At 55.0% G+C, this 12,997-nt stretch overlaps 2 protein-coding genes across 3 annotated transcripts in view; one reads left to right on the forward strand and one right to left on the reverse strand.

The window, feature by feature from the left end:
• Window positions 1-25: 25 nt before the first annotated feature.
• The window catches only part of LOC308063706 (uncharacterized protein), a gene marked incomplete at its 5' end in the record, with an annotated part of 26,563 nt that continues 13,591 nt past the window's right edge, over window positions 26-12,997 (reverse strand). Inside the window, one exon of the mRNA XM_080387012.1 lies at window positions 26-2,805. Within this exon, the coding sequence (XP_080243138.1) occupies window positions 2,583-2,805 (223 nt within the window). The 3' untranslated portion in view covers window positions 26-2,582. The remainder of the gene's footprint in view (window positions 2,806-12,997) is intronic.
• Window positions 2,796-12,997, forward strand: part of MMD2 (monocyte to macrophage differentiation associated 2) — an 18,727-nt gene continuing 8,525 nt past the window's right edge. Inside the window, exon 1 of one of the 2 annotated variants that reach the window (XM_080383915.1) lies at window positions 2,796-3,478. In XM_080383915.1, the coding sequence (XP_080240041.1) occupies window positions 3,432-3,478 (47 nt within the window). In that variant the 5' untranslated portion in view covers window positions 2,796-3,431. The remainder of the gene's footprint in view (window positions 3,479-12,997) is intronic. The other variant, XM_080383916.1, reaches the window with a different exon arrangement.

Here is a 12,997-nt window from a genome sequence, read left to right on the forward strand (position 1 = left end):
GGCGGGAGGGCTCGCGCCTGCGCTCGGCCGGCGGCGCCGAACTTGGTTGGGGAAAGGGCGGAGGGAGGGCAGCGGCGTCCTGAAGATAAGCAGGGCCCGGAGGGGTCAGCGGCTGGATGGGAGACTCATCACCTAGCCGGCGATGCCCGCCTCCGTCGCGCCCCCGCCCTTGACCGCGGCCGCCGCGTTGCTGTCCCGGTCCCTACAGCCCCCGCAGGGTCAGGCAGCGCGGAGCCGGCGCCTCTGCAGTTCTGCTGCGGGCCACGGGAGGTCCCCAAGGCTCAGCAGATGGGCCAGCAGGGCCCGGAGGGGGAGCCCGCAGCCCAGGGCGATGGCCCTGTCGTGGCTCTGGGGGTTCCCAGCTTGCAGGACAGCCAGGCGCGGGCAGGGGACACCTCCAGCGCGAGGGGACTCACGCATGGGCTGCCAGAGCCAGGGAGCAGCTTGTCGGGAGACAGTACAAATTGCAGGCAAAATAAAAGGCGACCGAACTAGGAATGTCTGGAAACCGGATCAAAATCAAGGGCTTGGGCCTGAGAAGAGTTAATGCCGGGGGCGCGGGGGCTGGGGTTTGTGCCCCTGGGCCAGCTTGGCCGGCCAGGCGGGACCCTCTGGGCTCCCCCACATTTCGCCACCCTCTAGCTGCTGGTGAGGAGACACCTAATGGCTTAAACCCAAGTGGCCCTCGGCCACCCTGCGGTGGCCCTTGCCCACCCCACCCCCTGCCGCTGGCGCTGCCCCCACCGTGCCTCAGCCCCTGCTACAGCTGCTGCCAACGTGTCCCGTAACTTCTGTCCATCCAAAGTGTCTTCTCTTGCCAGGAGGTTTTTCCTGCTAAGAGATGGCAGATTTTAATCTCAAATTGTCTTTTCTTACCTGCTGGCTCCGGCAGCTGAACACACAGGAAAACCTGCCTCCCTGGGGAGATGTGACAGCAGCGTGTGCTGCCAGGGGAGCTCAGCCCCCCCCCCCCCCCCCCCACTGTGGCACCCAAAGGTGTGGATTTTCACATAATTCACAGCTGGGATCCCTCTGGGAGCCATCATCAGGAGCAGGGGACAATGCACAGAGGTGGCTCCAGCTATGGGCCTCCTGCATGGTTTGGGTCTTTGCACATTGGGGGTAGGAAGCAGCACTGGGCTTCATGACCCATTCCTCCTTCTAAAGGAAAACCCTGCAGGACCCACCCGCTAATCTGGTGACATTAAAAAAACAGTCACTGCATTCAGGGTACCCCTGAATCTTGGAAACTCTCCTGAACATCAGTACAGTTACTCAGATCTTTGCAAAAAAGTGGGAAGGAGGAAAGAAAAGCAAGGTGGTCTTGTGTACAGTCAATACGTGAGAGGACCTGCCATGCAGGGAGGGGATGCATCCTGGTGGGGTATGGGTGGTGTGAACGTGGACATCTCCGCATCTCACCATCAACCACCATCGAGCAGCTCCCGGCTGCCTGCGATTCTCCGGCTGCCAGGTTTGGAGGCAGCGCTGGGGCTAGAGCCATTCCCCAGCAGGATGCGCGAGCCTTCGGTTGCCATAACAACTGGATTCAGGCTTCAAAAATAGTAACTTATTTTTCATTCAATTTGCCTTTTGCCCTCTGAGACAGATCTATTTCGGGACTGATGGTTCACTTCAGGTGCCCCTTGCAAGTGCCCCCGCCAGCGGGCTGGGGGTTATGTTGTTAAACGCGGTTTATCACCATTGTCTCTCCCTCCCCTATTCAGGCCCAGAGGAAAGGTAAAGCAGGGCACAGGCATCATGAAATAGCCTTTGCCAAAGCCTTGTCATCTGGAAGGCTGGGGAAGGAACTTGAATAAAATCTTCCCAGCTAAGTGGCAGAGTGTGGGAGAGATTTTCGGAGATGATCTCACTCTGCATCTCAGCTTGGACCTGCTGCTCTCAGCCGGGGCTCGGCTGTCCCAGATATGCTGGGAAGGTCCTACCAAAGATGGGGCTTATTTTGTTCCCCCTGCACCTCCTGGATCCTGCTGTTGCCAGCGCAGTCCCCAACGGTGTCCTCCATCCATGATGGGAAATGTACAGGAAGGTTGACCCCACTGCCAGCTCCCAGCACTGGGGAACTGGGGTTCTTCCTGTGTGCATTGAGGATGCCCCACAGTGCAGCATGCACCTGGTGCACCACCTCTTCTGCATCCCCTGGGGAGTGAACTGCCTTTGGAAGGGGTTGCAGAGGGTGCCAGGATTAATTCATGCCTGGAATGAAGGGATCCCTTAATATTTGTCTGTTTTGGCTTTTGAAAGGTGTGTGTGTGTTTTATTTCCCATGGAAATGGCTGCAGGAACATAACCCTTTGTGTCCAGATGTCCTCGGCTGTTCCACCTTCCTCCCATCAATGTTATTATGGCATCAAGCAAGAAGAGGTTGTGTTGGGGGGGTCAGGACTCTCCTCCTCCAGTTACTGCTGACCTTATGTCACCTTTCAGGTCCCTTAGCTGCTGGCCTGAAGGTGCCTGCAGTCTCTGGCACAGGGTGGGCACAGGTGATGCCCAGCTGCCCACAGAGAAGCCTCTATCACCTTTTGCATCCCCTCTCTGTGCTGCCTAAACTCAGATGTACGTCAGGACATCACCTGCCGTGAGAGCCTCCCTGAGTGGAGGATGGAGGGGTGAAAGTGCTGGATGGAGATGGAGTGAGGATTCTGTGCTCTCCAGTCCTTGCCTTGCTGTCGTGCTACTTTGTCCCCCTTCTCCTGAGCAGGGAGGGATGGTGGGATGCTGGTGGCACCCATGGGCATCCCACAGGATGGGGCTGGGGCAGAGCTGCCCACCCCTCCGGAGCCACTGGAAAATAATGGGGGAAATTCATTAAAAGCAAATCAATAAAAGCAAAGCCAAACAGAACAACTCCCTGGGGATGGCGGGCCAGGGGCGGGCAGGGATGTGCCGGTGCCCCCCCGGAGGACCTCGCCGTGGGCAGTGAGCGGGCTGGCTGCCTGCACTACCCCCCGCCCCCCCCCATGCTTTAATCACATTTTCATTTCAAATCTGCTGCTATTTGATCCTCTGGGGGTGGCGGCGGGGAGGGGAAGGGGGGGGGAGAATATTTTTAGCTGTGCTTAAAGCTGCCGGGGCTGAAGGAGATCGTGCAGGTTGCTGTGGCCGGGCAGAGTTGGACGGGATCCCCCCGCCCCCCCCCCCCGCCTCGTCTTTTTCTTCCTCCTCCTCCTCCTCTTTGCACATCCGAGGGCGGCAGCGGGGCCGGCTCCCCCCTCCCGGAGGTCGCCTTTGTTTTCCCGGTGTCGCTCTTCCGAGCAGCCGGGGGGGCGGAGGGGGCTGGGCCGGCCGCCCCTGCTCCTCCTCGCCCCGCCGGAGCCCGCGGAGTTGTGCGGTGCCGCCGGGCAGCACTTTGCCCCCCAGCCCGGGGCTGAGCAGCCGCCGCCCCCCGGGACCCTCATGGCACCGCCGCGATGTTCGTGTCCCGGGTCCTGGATTTCCAGAAGACGCGCTATGCCAGGTAAAGCCGTCGGTGCGGCGGTCCCCGACCCCCCGGTCCTTGCGGAGCCCCAGGGCAGCCCCTGCCCCTGCCCGGCGGGGACGGAGCCCGAAGGGACCTTCACAAGCTGCTGAGTGCCCCAAAGCCCAGGGCAGGTGCGTGCTGGGCTTTTGGGAGAAGGCTACCTGCTTTTCTGCATCCCTAAGGGATTCTGAGCATCCTTGAGAAGCTCTCGCTGCCTTTTGCTGAGTCTAACTTCACCATTGTTCTCCTGCTGCTGGGGGACCGTGAGTCTAGCTCCCCGTGGGGACAGACCCCACCGCTGGCTGCAAACCCTCCATGGAGGGACCAATGCTGCCCAGAGTCCTTTGCCCAGGTGAAGCCCCCTCGGGGTGGCTCCCCCAGCCGGGCCCTGGGGGCTCCATGGGATGCTCTGGTGGTGAGTCCTTCTCTCCCTCCATGAAATACCCAGGGAGGTTTTCTAGCAGCAGCAGGGACTTGTTTTAAAAGCTCAGGTGTGTTAGGAAACCTCATGGTGTTGCCTGTGTAGAGGGAAACCTGAGGACTGCTGGGCAAGGGTCAGAGGGCACTCGGCCATGCACACTGCTGTGGGATCAGATGTGGCCTTTTGGAGGGAGCTGGTGGGTGACGTGGGGACAGCAGCCACCCACAGCCCTCCAGCACACTGGGTGGCCAAGGATGAGTCAGATTGCAGTGCTGGGCAATGCATGGCCAGATGGGGCTCAGGGAGGTGCTGCTGGGGGGGGGGGGGGGGGGCCTCAGCTTTGCATCCAGCTCCCTGTGGCTGTGGTGGGGCTGTTTTCATGGCTGTGGAGGGTCCCACAGGCTGGCACAGTTCCTGGGGGCACTCAGCTCTGCTGCTGCCAGACTCCCAGTGGTCCTGTCAGAGGCAGATATGAGAGAAAAACTGGTCTGGAAAGAAATGGTGATGGTGTTTCTTGGTTACTCCAAGCAGGATGTTTGCCTGGACTGGGCAAGGGCAGGAGACCTCTGTCACATCCCCCAAGCCACTGGCTCCCCTCCCTCTAGGTGTCTCATAGGGAAAATCCATGCTTGCACCTCCAAAAGCTGCCTGGAACATGTGGGCACCTGCTCCAAGACCATTAGCTGCCTTCTAATAACCTTTGCCTGGAGGAGACACAGGAGGTACCCAGCCGGTCTACATAACGCATCTGGTACAAAACTCCTTGTGAAAATAGAATATTCAAAACTTTTTTCCCAGCTGGCAGGCAGAGGACAGGGACAGGGCAAGGTGGAGCCAAGCAAAGCTCTGTACCCCCAGAGCAGGAGCAAAACTGTGCCTTTGCCCCACAGCAGTGGTACAGGGGCTTCCCCCGACCTCAGTCCCACCCAGCAGACTCCATCTGGAACATGTTGCTTGATTTATCCAAAATCAACGTGTTCAAACCTTGTCATGGTCCTTTCTGGAAACAATTTGTTAGGTGGGGATGAGGTGTTACACAGTGCCTCGCAGGGACAGAGCCCACAGGCAGGGCAGGGGCTGCAGGGCATGGGAAGGGTCAGGTCTGCAGGGCATCCCTCACCTCTTGCTGGGTGCCAGGGCTGGACAGGGAACAGGAGATGGGTGCTCCCTTGGCTTTCACCCCGAGTCACACCAAGGCAGTCACCAGCACATGATGCTAACCCAAAGCTTCCTAATCACTGCAGAGATCCTCTTAGCCTAGTGCTTAAAAATAACAGTTGGCTAATCCTCGTCCCCCTCACCCCGTGCTCCACACACACCAGCTCTCCACAGAAATGCTCTGCTGTGGCATATCCCAGAAGAAACCCTAAAAGCCACTCCTTCCTTTGTGCTGGAGATGCTCTTTCAGCTTTCCTGGGCTGCAAGTAACAGGGACTGAGCTTTGTGATGGGGCCTGGGGTGAGCAGGAGCCACGGGGCTCATGGTGACACATGCCCTTCAAGGCATCAGAAGCATCTTGCAACATCTTTTCAGACCATGAGAAACTTGTTTGTGGCATTCCTTGGGAAAAAAAAAACCAACCACACAAACCAGCAGAAAGTTTTCCTTGTCATGGAAAAGCCTGGAACAGCTTCATTTCTAATGTCGTTTTATCTAATTTTGAGTGAGGACCAAGAAAGGAGGAACTTGGCCATTGATACAGCCGCCAAAAAGAATAAATAAAATAAAGCATGGTGATGAAAGACCTGTTGTGTGAAAGCTGCAGCGAAGGCACTGGGCTTTGAACAAAGAGATGAAAGGCAGCAATCAATGTGGGAGCGTTTTGTGAACTGCCAGGAGAAAACTCAGGGCTGGAGGGGCACAGGGGTGTCCCTGAATCCCTCCTGGCTGGGCTTTGGAGACAGAGCATTGCAGCTGGGGCAGAGGGGAAGAAAGCAAAGCGAGGGGCTGTCACCATGGTGGGAACAGGGATGCATGGCGATGCCATTTCAGCAGGTTATGGTTATAAATGAGACTCTCTGTGGTTTCTGCTCTGCTGCTGCAGGGTCCTGGAGGTTCTTCCATCACCTGCCACCATGGGGAAAGCAAGTTAAAAAGCACAGTTGCTGCAAGGCTTTCTGTGCCGCTCACAGCCTGCACTGTGGCAAGCGATATCCATCTCCTGCCTGACAGGCCAAATTCAGCCATGATGCTGGCAGCAGCACACAGTTACAGGGTGCAAGCAGATGTGATTCTTCCTGCTTCATCCAACCACCAGATAGTTATTCCCCGGCTCTACCCTTTCCTCTTCTACCTTTCTCCCAGCTCACTGAAATGGGCTGGTTTCCCCCCAGAGCAACAGATTGGTGCAAGTCACATTTTCCTCACTTAAACTCATCAATCAGGTTACCCTGAGCTGGTAACCGATCCCTCCTCCACCTCACTGCTGGCTTTGACCCCGCTTTGTCCCACTTTTTACTCAGACCTGGTCCGGTGCCTCCTGCCCACGTAGCTGCCATGGGGCTACAGCTCAGCCCCAATGTCCCTGCAGGGACACAAAATGCTTCCCAGATTTTGGCCATCCAGAGCCATAATTGAAAGGAAACATGATTAAGTGGGGAGCTGCTGTATCTGGCTGGCTTCAGCAGCCCTGGAGCAGCCAGCAGAGAGGGGTTTGCCGGGAGCTGCAGGCTGCGCAGGGCACTGAATCATCCTAATAAACTGATAGCAGTTCATGATTTGATTTGTTCACGTAAAAGGCTCTAAATCTTATTGCGTTTGCTTGCCTTGCCCTGCGCAGAGTAACACAGAGAGGAGTAGCCAGGAAAATCCACACTAAATTCTCAGCCCAGAAGCAGGAGGTTATGGAGAGCAGGGGCCTCTGTAGGTGCATGGTCCAGCCTTGTCCTCGCCTGCCCAGTGTGTGCAACATAGACACTGCCACCTCCTTGCCGGCACAAGGAGATGGAGATCAGAACTCTACATTTGCTTAGAAGCAAATCTTCCGAGCAGGGAAAGGCAGCTGGGAAGACCTGCCTTGTTGCTCCCTGCACCTGTAATTACTGAGCAAGGAGACATTTGCTGACTCCTCCTCCAACATCTCCGCATGAGAGATGAGAAACAGCAGGAATGTGTGGGGGGGAGAGAGAGAGGAAACATTGGGGTGTTCAGACCCCAAACACGAGAAAAACAATGCCAGCCCGAGCAGAGCTACCACATTGGGAAGATGTGGTCCCCATTTGCTTTGCAATGAAAGCGCAAACAGCCCTTGCCTGCTCCCACACACCGAGAAGCTTTCCAAGAGCTCTGCTTCCCCCACAGCCTGCGTGGGATGAAGCGCTTAGAAGGGAAAGGCTTTCTGCATTGATATCATGGCTCAGAGCTGCTCAAGAGGCAGAGGCTCCTCACCACAAAAGCACCAGCCCCATTCCACCATCCCCAGCAAGATCTGCCAGATTGCCCCCAGCTGAGCAGATCCCCTTGCTGCAAAAGGCATGGCTCCAAAAGATGGGGAGGCCCCCAAAACACCTAGGGAAAATCAGGATTGCCTGGTGTCACTGACCAGTACCATACTGGTTGCTCTGCGGGGCCAGGTTGACTCAGATACCCTCTTAAGCAGGCACTGGTAGGTTCATCTCATGTGGGTTTAGATGCCCAGGGTAGACTTATCGTTGGTGCCAGATATTTGGAAGGCAACAGAGCATCATTTGTGATGGGGTATTCCCTTAAACCGCCCCGTTGCCTCCTTTAGGAGGGTCAGGGGACATGGTAGGACAGGCTCAGGTGGGGATCACCACACTGGAGATGTGCCTTGTGCTTTTGGGGCAAGGACAGCCTCTTGGCTGCTTGGGAAACAGACACACGATGGACTTTTCCCTCCTTCAGCTGGTGTTGGATATCAGCCTGATGTGATTCTTTGGCACAGCTCACTATGGCCAGCTTCACAGGGCAGCAGCCAACACAATGCATGGGAAATTCAAGCCTCTGCCCAGCGCAGTGGGTCAGTGTATGTGAGAAACGGGGCTCTGCCAGAACTGCTCGCCTTCCCCTCCTCTTCCCTTCCCACACCCCCAGCTCCACAGCAAGACAAAGCAATGCAAACCAACTACAACTCCTACAGAAAGGAAGGGAAAAAGAGCACAACTATTATTTCAATTCATTGCTCTTGAACAGTGCTTGGCTGCAAAAGGAGATTGGTTGAGTACCCACAGAGATGCTGCAAGGGGATGGATGCTCAGAGCAATAGCTGAGTAAAGCAGAGGAGACTTGACCACACAGAGCTCAGGTCTCCCTTTGGGGTTCTCCAGGTGTAATTGAACCTCGACTTTTTCATGCAGTGAGAATCCAGAGTCTGATGGGCTCTGTGCACTGCAGCTTTTCATGATAACATGATACCACGAGCGTCATACTCCTAATGTTTGCTTCAGATGCCAGTTAGCTGAGCTGAGCAGTGCTGACCTTCAGGAGAGTTTGGATCCAAGTCTGTGCCCTGTTCAGATTTATAGTCCAGGCTTGCTTCTGCCAAGGGAAGGATTTTATGTAGAGACAGATCGACACATCAGGGGCAAGGAGTTACCTCCTCTGACGTGCTAAGCAGCACCGGCTGGTACCATAGCATTAGACACAGCCTTACTCTGTTGCAAATACTAATGGAAATCCTAGTATCTGCTTGCCTGGCTGGTGAAATGCATGATGATTCTTCTGTGCCTTCATTGTCCAGAGGCATTTGCTGAATAATTTACAGATAACACTTGTACTGGAGTAGCATCCAGGAATCCCAGATGAGAGCCTGGCCCTGCCTCTCAGCGCACACCATGGGGAGATCTCACAGACCTGAGAAGCTGTGACCTGCTCATGTAAATTCACAGCCAGGGTTAGAGGCTGGGAAGGCTCCAGTCCCCGAACTGTCCAAATCCTCTGCCAGCAGGCAGAGGGACCAGTGGTCAGGCTCGCTCTTGCCCACCTTGGGCTGCTGCAGAGTGTAAGCAAGCAGAGCCAGCTCAGGATTTATCCCACTAACTCCTGTGCTCAGGACAACGCAGACAAAGCAGCAAGGAACAAGCACATTGACTTTCTAAACAAGCAAATAGTGAATAACAGAGAATTTTCAGTTCTGGAAACAGCCCTCCTAACATTCACGAAACACCTGGGACATCAGAGTCATTTTGTGACTAATCAGCTGTTGTTGGAGGTCTCATGAGTACCAAATGAAACAAGAAGTCCCAGCTCAGAAAGTAATTTGGGAAACACTCACCAATCCCATCTGTTGTGAATAAACAAACAGCTCTGCTGTAGTTGCAGGGTCATGAATTGCCTTGGAAGAGTTAGAGATACCATCTACATAAAGAGCAGAAAGCCCACTGGAGAGAAAAATAAATATCCCTGCACAGAGGATGGGAATATGGACATTTATGACACTGCTGGGAATTACCTGCAGAGTTTCCACCCACCAGACCAACCCCTGCTAGATATATATGAGCTCTCAAGGGTGCAGAAATGGTTTGTGCCTGTGTCCAGCCTGGCTTGGAGCCTCCCATGCTTGGCTCTACTAGGGTGAGGAGCAAGGAGCAGGAATCTGGCATACCCTTGGTGTAGTCCCTGGCGTGTTCAGGGAAATAGCAGCATATTCCCTCCTGCCAACCTTGGCCCCTCGGGTACCCACTGCTGCTGCAGCGGGATGTGCCAGGGTGATGCCCTCCCCATCCCTTCACAGGGGACATCTGTGCCTGTGGTTCAGAGCCAGGTACAGCATGGACATGGCCGAACACATGGTCCCTGTCCAGGAGCATTTCTAAGTCAGCAAGCGGAGTTGTTCAGCATTTCTCAGGGCATGCAGGCTGTATAGTGCCAGGGAACAGTCTATAGCCAGCCCAGGGTGTTACCACATGTCAGAGCACTAGGAAAAAGCAAAACTGGGATGAGGGTAATCAGAGGTGATGAATGACGATTCTTTCTGCAGCCCAGCCCGTTGTTACTTGCTTTGTGGAAGCAAGGTTTGCACCAGGGGCACCTGGGCAGGTTACTCCAGCAATCCAGCGTTCTGCTAATTTACCCATAAGAAAGGTTGAAAAATACTGGTTTAGATGAAAAGCCTTTCATTTTCTGCTCCCTACCCAAGCTGCCAGCTCTTTGCACAACGCCAGGAGGCAGGACTAAAGAAAATGCTGCGCTCTCTTGCTCTGTCAGCCTTCCTGCCCCTCTCCCGTGTGATGGGTTGGAGTCAAAGGAGCAGGCTTGCCCTGACTGCCCCTTCTCCCCTGGCCCAGGGAGCAGACCCACAAGCTTACAGCACACACAGCTCAGGTTTCCAAACCAGGAGCACCATATGTTCGCGTAGGAGCATGCAAGCACTGAGGAACGGGCGTGAAAATAGAGGTTTCAGCTCTTAAGGGGGTGCCACGCAGCCATGCACATGCCCGCGTGGGTGGCTCTGCAGATGGTGATGCTGGGCAGCATCAGCCTGAGCCTTTGTATTTCTGCTTCTCAGTGGCAAACACTCCGTTGTCAATGGATAGGAAGGAAAAACAGGATTTCTCGAGTGCTTCTGGGCTGGATAAAGCATCTTTGTGGTACTCTAGAGTCTGGGGGCTCTGCACTGGGAGCTCTAGCCGTAGTGGGAGAGAGGAGGACTGCTGAGCCTTTCCCATGTTATCAAGTTGCAGAGTGGATGACCTGGACTCCAGGGGGACCCTGAATATAGCCCTGTGGTCCTGCTTGGTCTCCTGCATCCTGTGACTGTGTCTCGTACATAGGCAGCACTCAGAGCCCTGCACCATCAAACAGAGCTCCCCAGGACTGATCTAATTATGAACAACAAAGGAGCTCAAGGGGATGGAGCCTCTTACCAGGGACTACAGCTGGAACATTACCTGATTACAGGTCAAAAGCAGAGCAGACACCAAGCCCCAGCTTACGGGGATGCCACCACAGCAGCTCCTTGTGATTACAAGCCTGAGGACCAAGCCCCAGCACCTGCATTGGGTGCACAGCCTCTGGGCTCACGGGGGCAATCCCAGACCATGCACTGGAGAGGGGTCTGGGGCCAGGCTGCCCTACAGGGACACATCTGCTCCATCACTCAGGCATCACAACACTTGCTCTACCAAGGGACAATGCAAAGACCCCCAGCAGGACTTACCACCACTGCTGGCCAGCATCCAGCAAATGCTTTCTCCATTCTTCCACTCTGACGAGATACCACCACCAGGATACAATCTTCCTCTATTACACTAAAAGCAGTTGCAACACCCAGTCACAAGGAGAAGGAGAAATCCCCTCCCTTTGCCTAAGAGCTACCCAACAGGGCACACAGTCTGCAAGTACCCCAGCTCCCTGGGCAGGAGGGTAGGGACACAGCAAACTAGCACCTCACTTCAAAAAACCATCTCCTGAGCAAGCCCAGCCCTCTTATAAGCCATTTGCAGGTGAAACCTGTAGACATTAGCTGGTCTTGGGGAGATTCACATCACCTGAGAGCAGCCTTGGACATGCCGGCTACTCCTTTGTCCCCTTCGTGTTTTCACAGGCTGTGGAGGGGATGTGTTGACTCTGTGACGGCCATGGCCTCAGCGACGTGCAGGGGGAGCCCAGCTCCCCTGTGCGTAGATACACAGCTGTGTGTCATGTGTATAGCCTGGTTTATAGCAGGGTTGAGGGTGTCAGGTGTTGGATGAGCTCTTTCCAAGGGCAGGGATGAGGTGCTCAATGGGTGCCCAGTTCATGCCTCCCCATCCATATCTTAGTGATTTCACACCCTCCTAACATTATTCCTCCGTCAGCTTGCCTAAAAGATAGCAAAATTGCTATCCTTGCTTGGGAAAGGAGAAAGGGGGGTGAGAGGAAAATGATGCGGCAGAGGCCAGCCAAAGAGTCAGTGTCAAAGACCAACCTCAACTCCATCTCTCCTGAACCCTGGCCTCTGTCCCCATCAGAACCATTCCGCTCCATGTGTGTAGGGGACAGCTTTCCTGCAGAGTGTCACATGGCTCTGTCCATGTGAGTGCATGGTGCCCATGGAGTGGCTGATGCAGGTTGTCTTGGTGCCCCCAGGAGAGCTCAGATGCTCCAATGTTCACAAGTGGGCTCTCTCAAGAAATAATTTAATTTAATCTCCTTTTTCCCTTCTTCTCCTCTACCCTGGCAAAGCAAGAGCCAGGCACATCTGCATGATTTTCAAGGTCAGAACTTTTTTCTCGGATAAAAATCTTTGAAAAGCTCAGTAAAGCTCCCTAAAGCCACAAAAAATCAGAGTGGGAGAAAGAGAAGGAGAAAGGAACAAGCCTGGGAAGCCGACTCTGCACTTTGCCCCGGCTGCCTGGGACAAGGGGCTCTTTGTTTTCCCGGCCGGAGCCTGCTGCACTAGCCCTTTTCAGTCTCCCTCCCTGGGAAAGGGGCCAGGGGGAAGCAGGCACAAGCAGGGCAGGCAAAAACCCTGGGGCTGCAGTGAATAACCCCTGCTTGGGTCCCCACCAGGCCCCCCATCTTCATATAGCCTGTCTGCATAGCATCTGGGAGAAAAAGGTGCACGGGAGCCCCTCAGGGCTCTGCTTCCCATGCACCATCCCAGGAACACATTCATGTTTGTGCCGTGCAGGAGGTTTTAAACTTCTCTGTGTCTTTTGCAATCTTTTTTTTTTCAATCCTAAAGCACAAAAATGCATCGAAGCACCCAGCTGGTGTGTAATCGGCTGCCTGTGGCTTCCCGGACCTGCCGTGTTGAGTGAGCCGCGTCACTGTGGCTTTGCTGGGTCCCCAGCAGCGTGGCAGTGTAGGCTGGAGGCTGTTGGGGACAAGTCTTTCTCATCTCCTCCCATCCCAGGGATACTGCCAGGGTGTTCCCAAGCCTACGGGCACAATGACACGGAGCTGGCAATGACTGTGGATTCAGTCACTTGGGCAGGAGACTTGCTGCAGGGATCAGATTTAAGTTTGGAGAGGTGTTTCTCTTCTTCTCCTTATTTTCTTGCCTTGAAAAACCCTGGAGATCTGCCTGGCTGCCACCAGTTCCCCTTCTCATGACCCCAGTTGCACAGAGCTGGGGCTGGGAAACACACAGCAGCCTCCCCCCAGGGCTCTCAGCTGCTCTGGGCTTTTATCAGCTCTAAGGAGTCGCAGGT

The sequence above is a fragment of the Falco punctatus genome (assembly GCF_963210335.1).
Source record: "Falco punctatus genome assembly, chromosome: 4".
Taxonomy (NCBI): Eukaryota; Metazoa; Chordata; class Aves; order Falconiformes; family Falconidae; genus Falco; species Falco punctatus.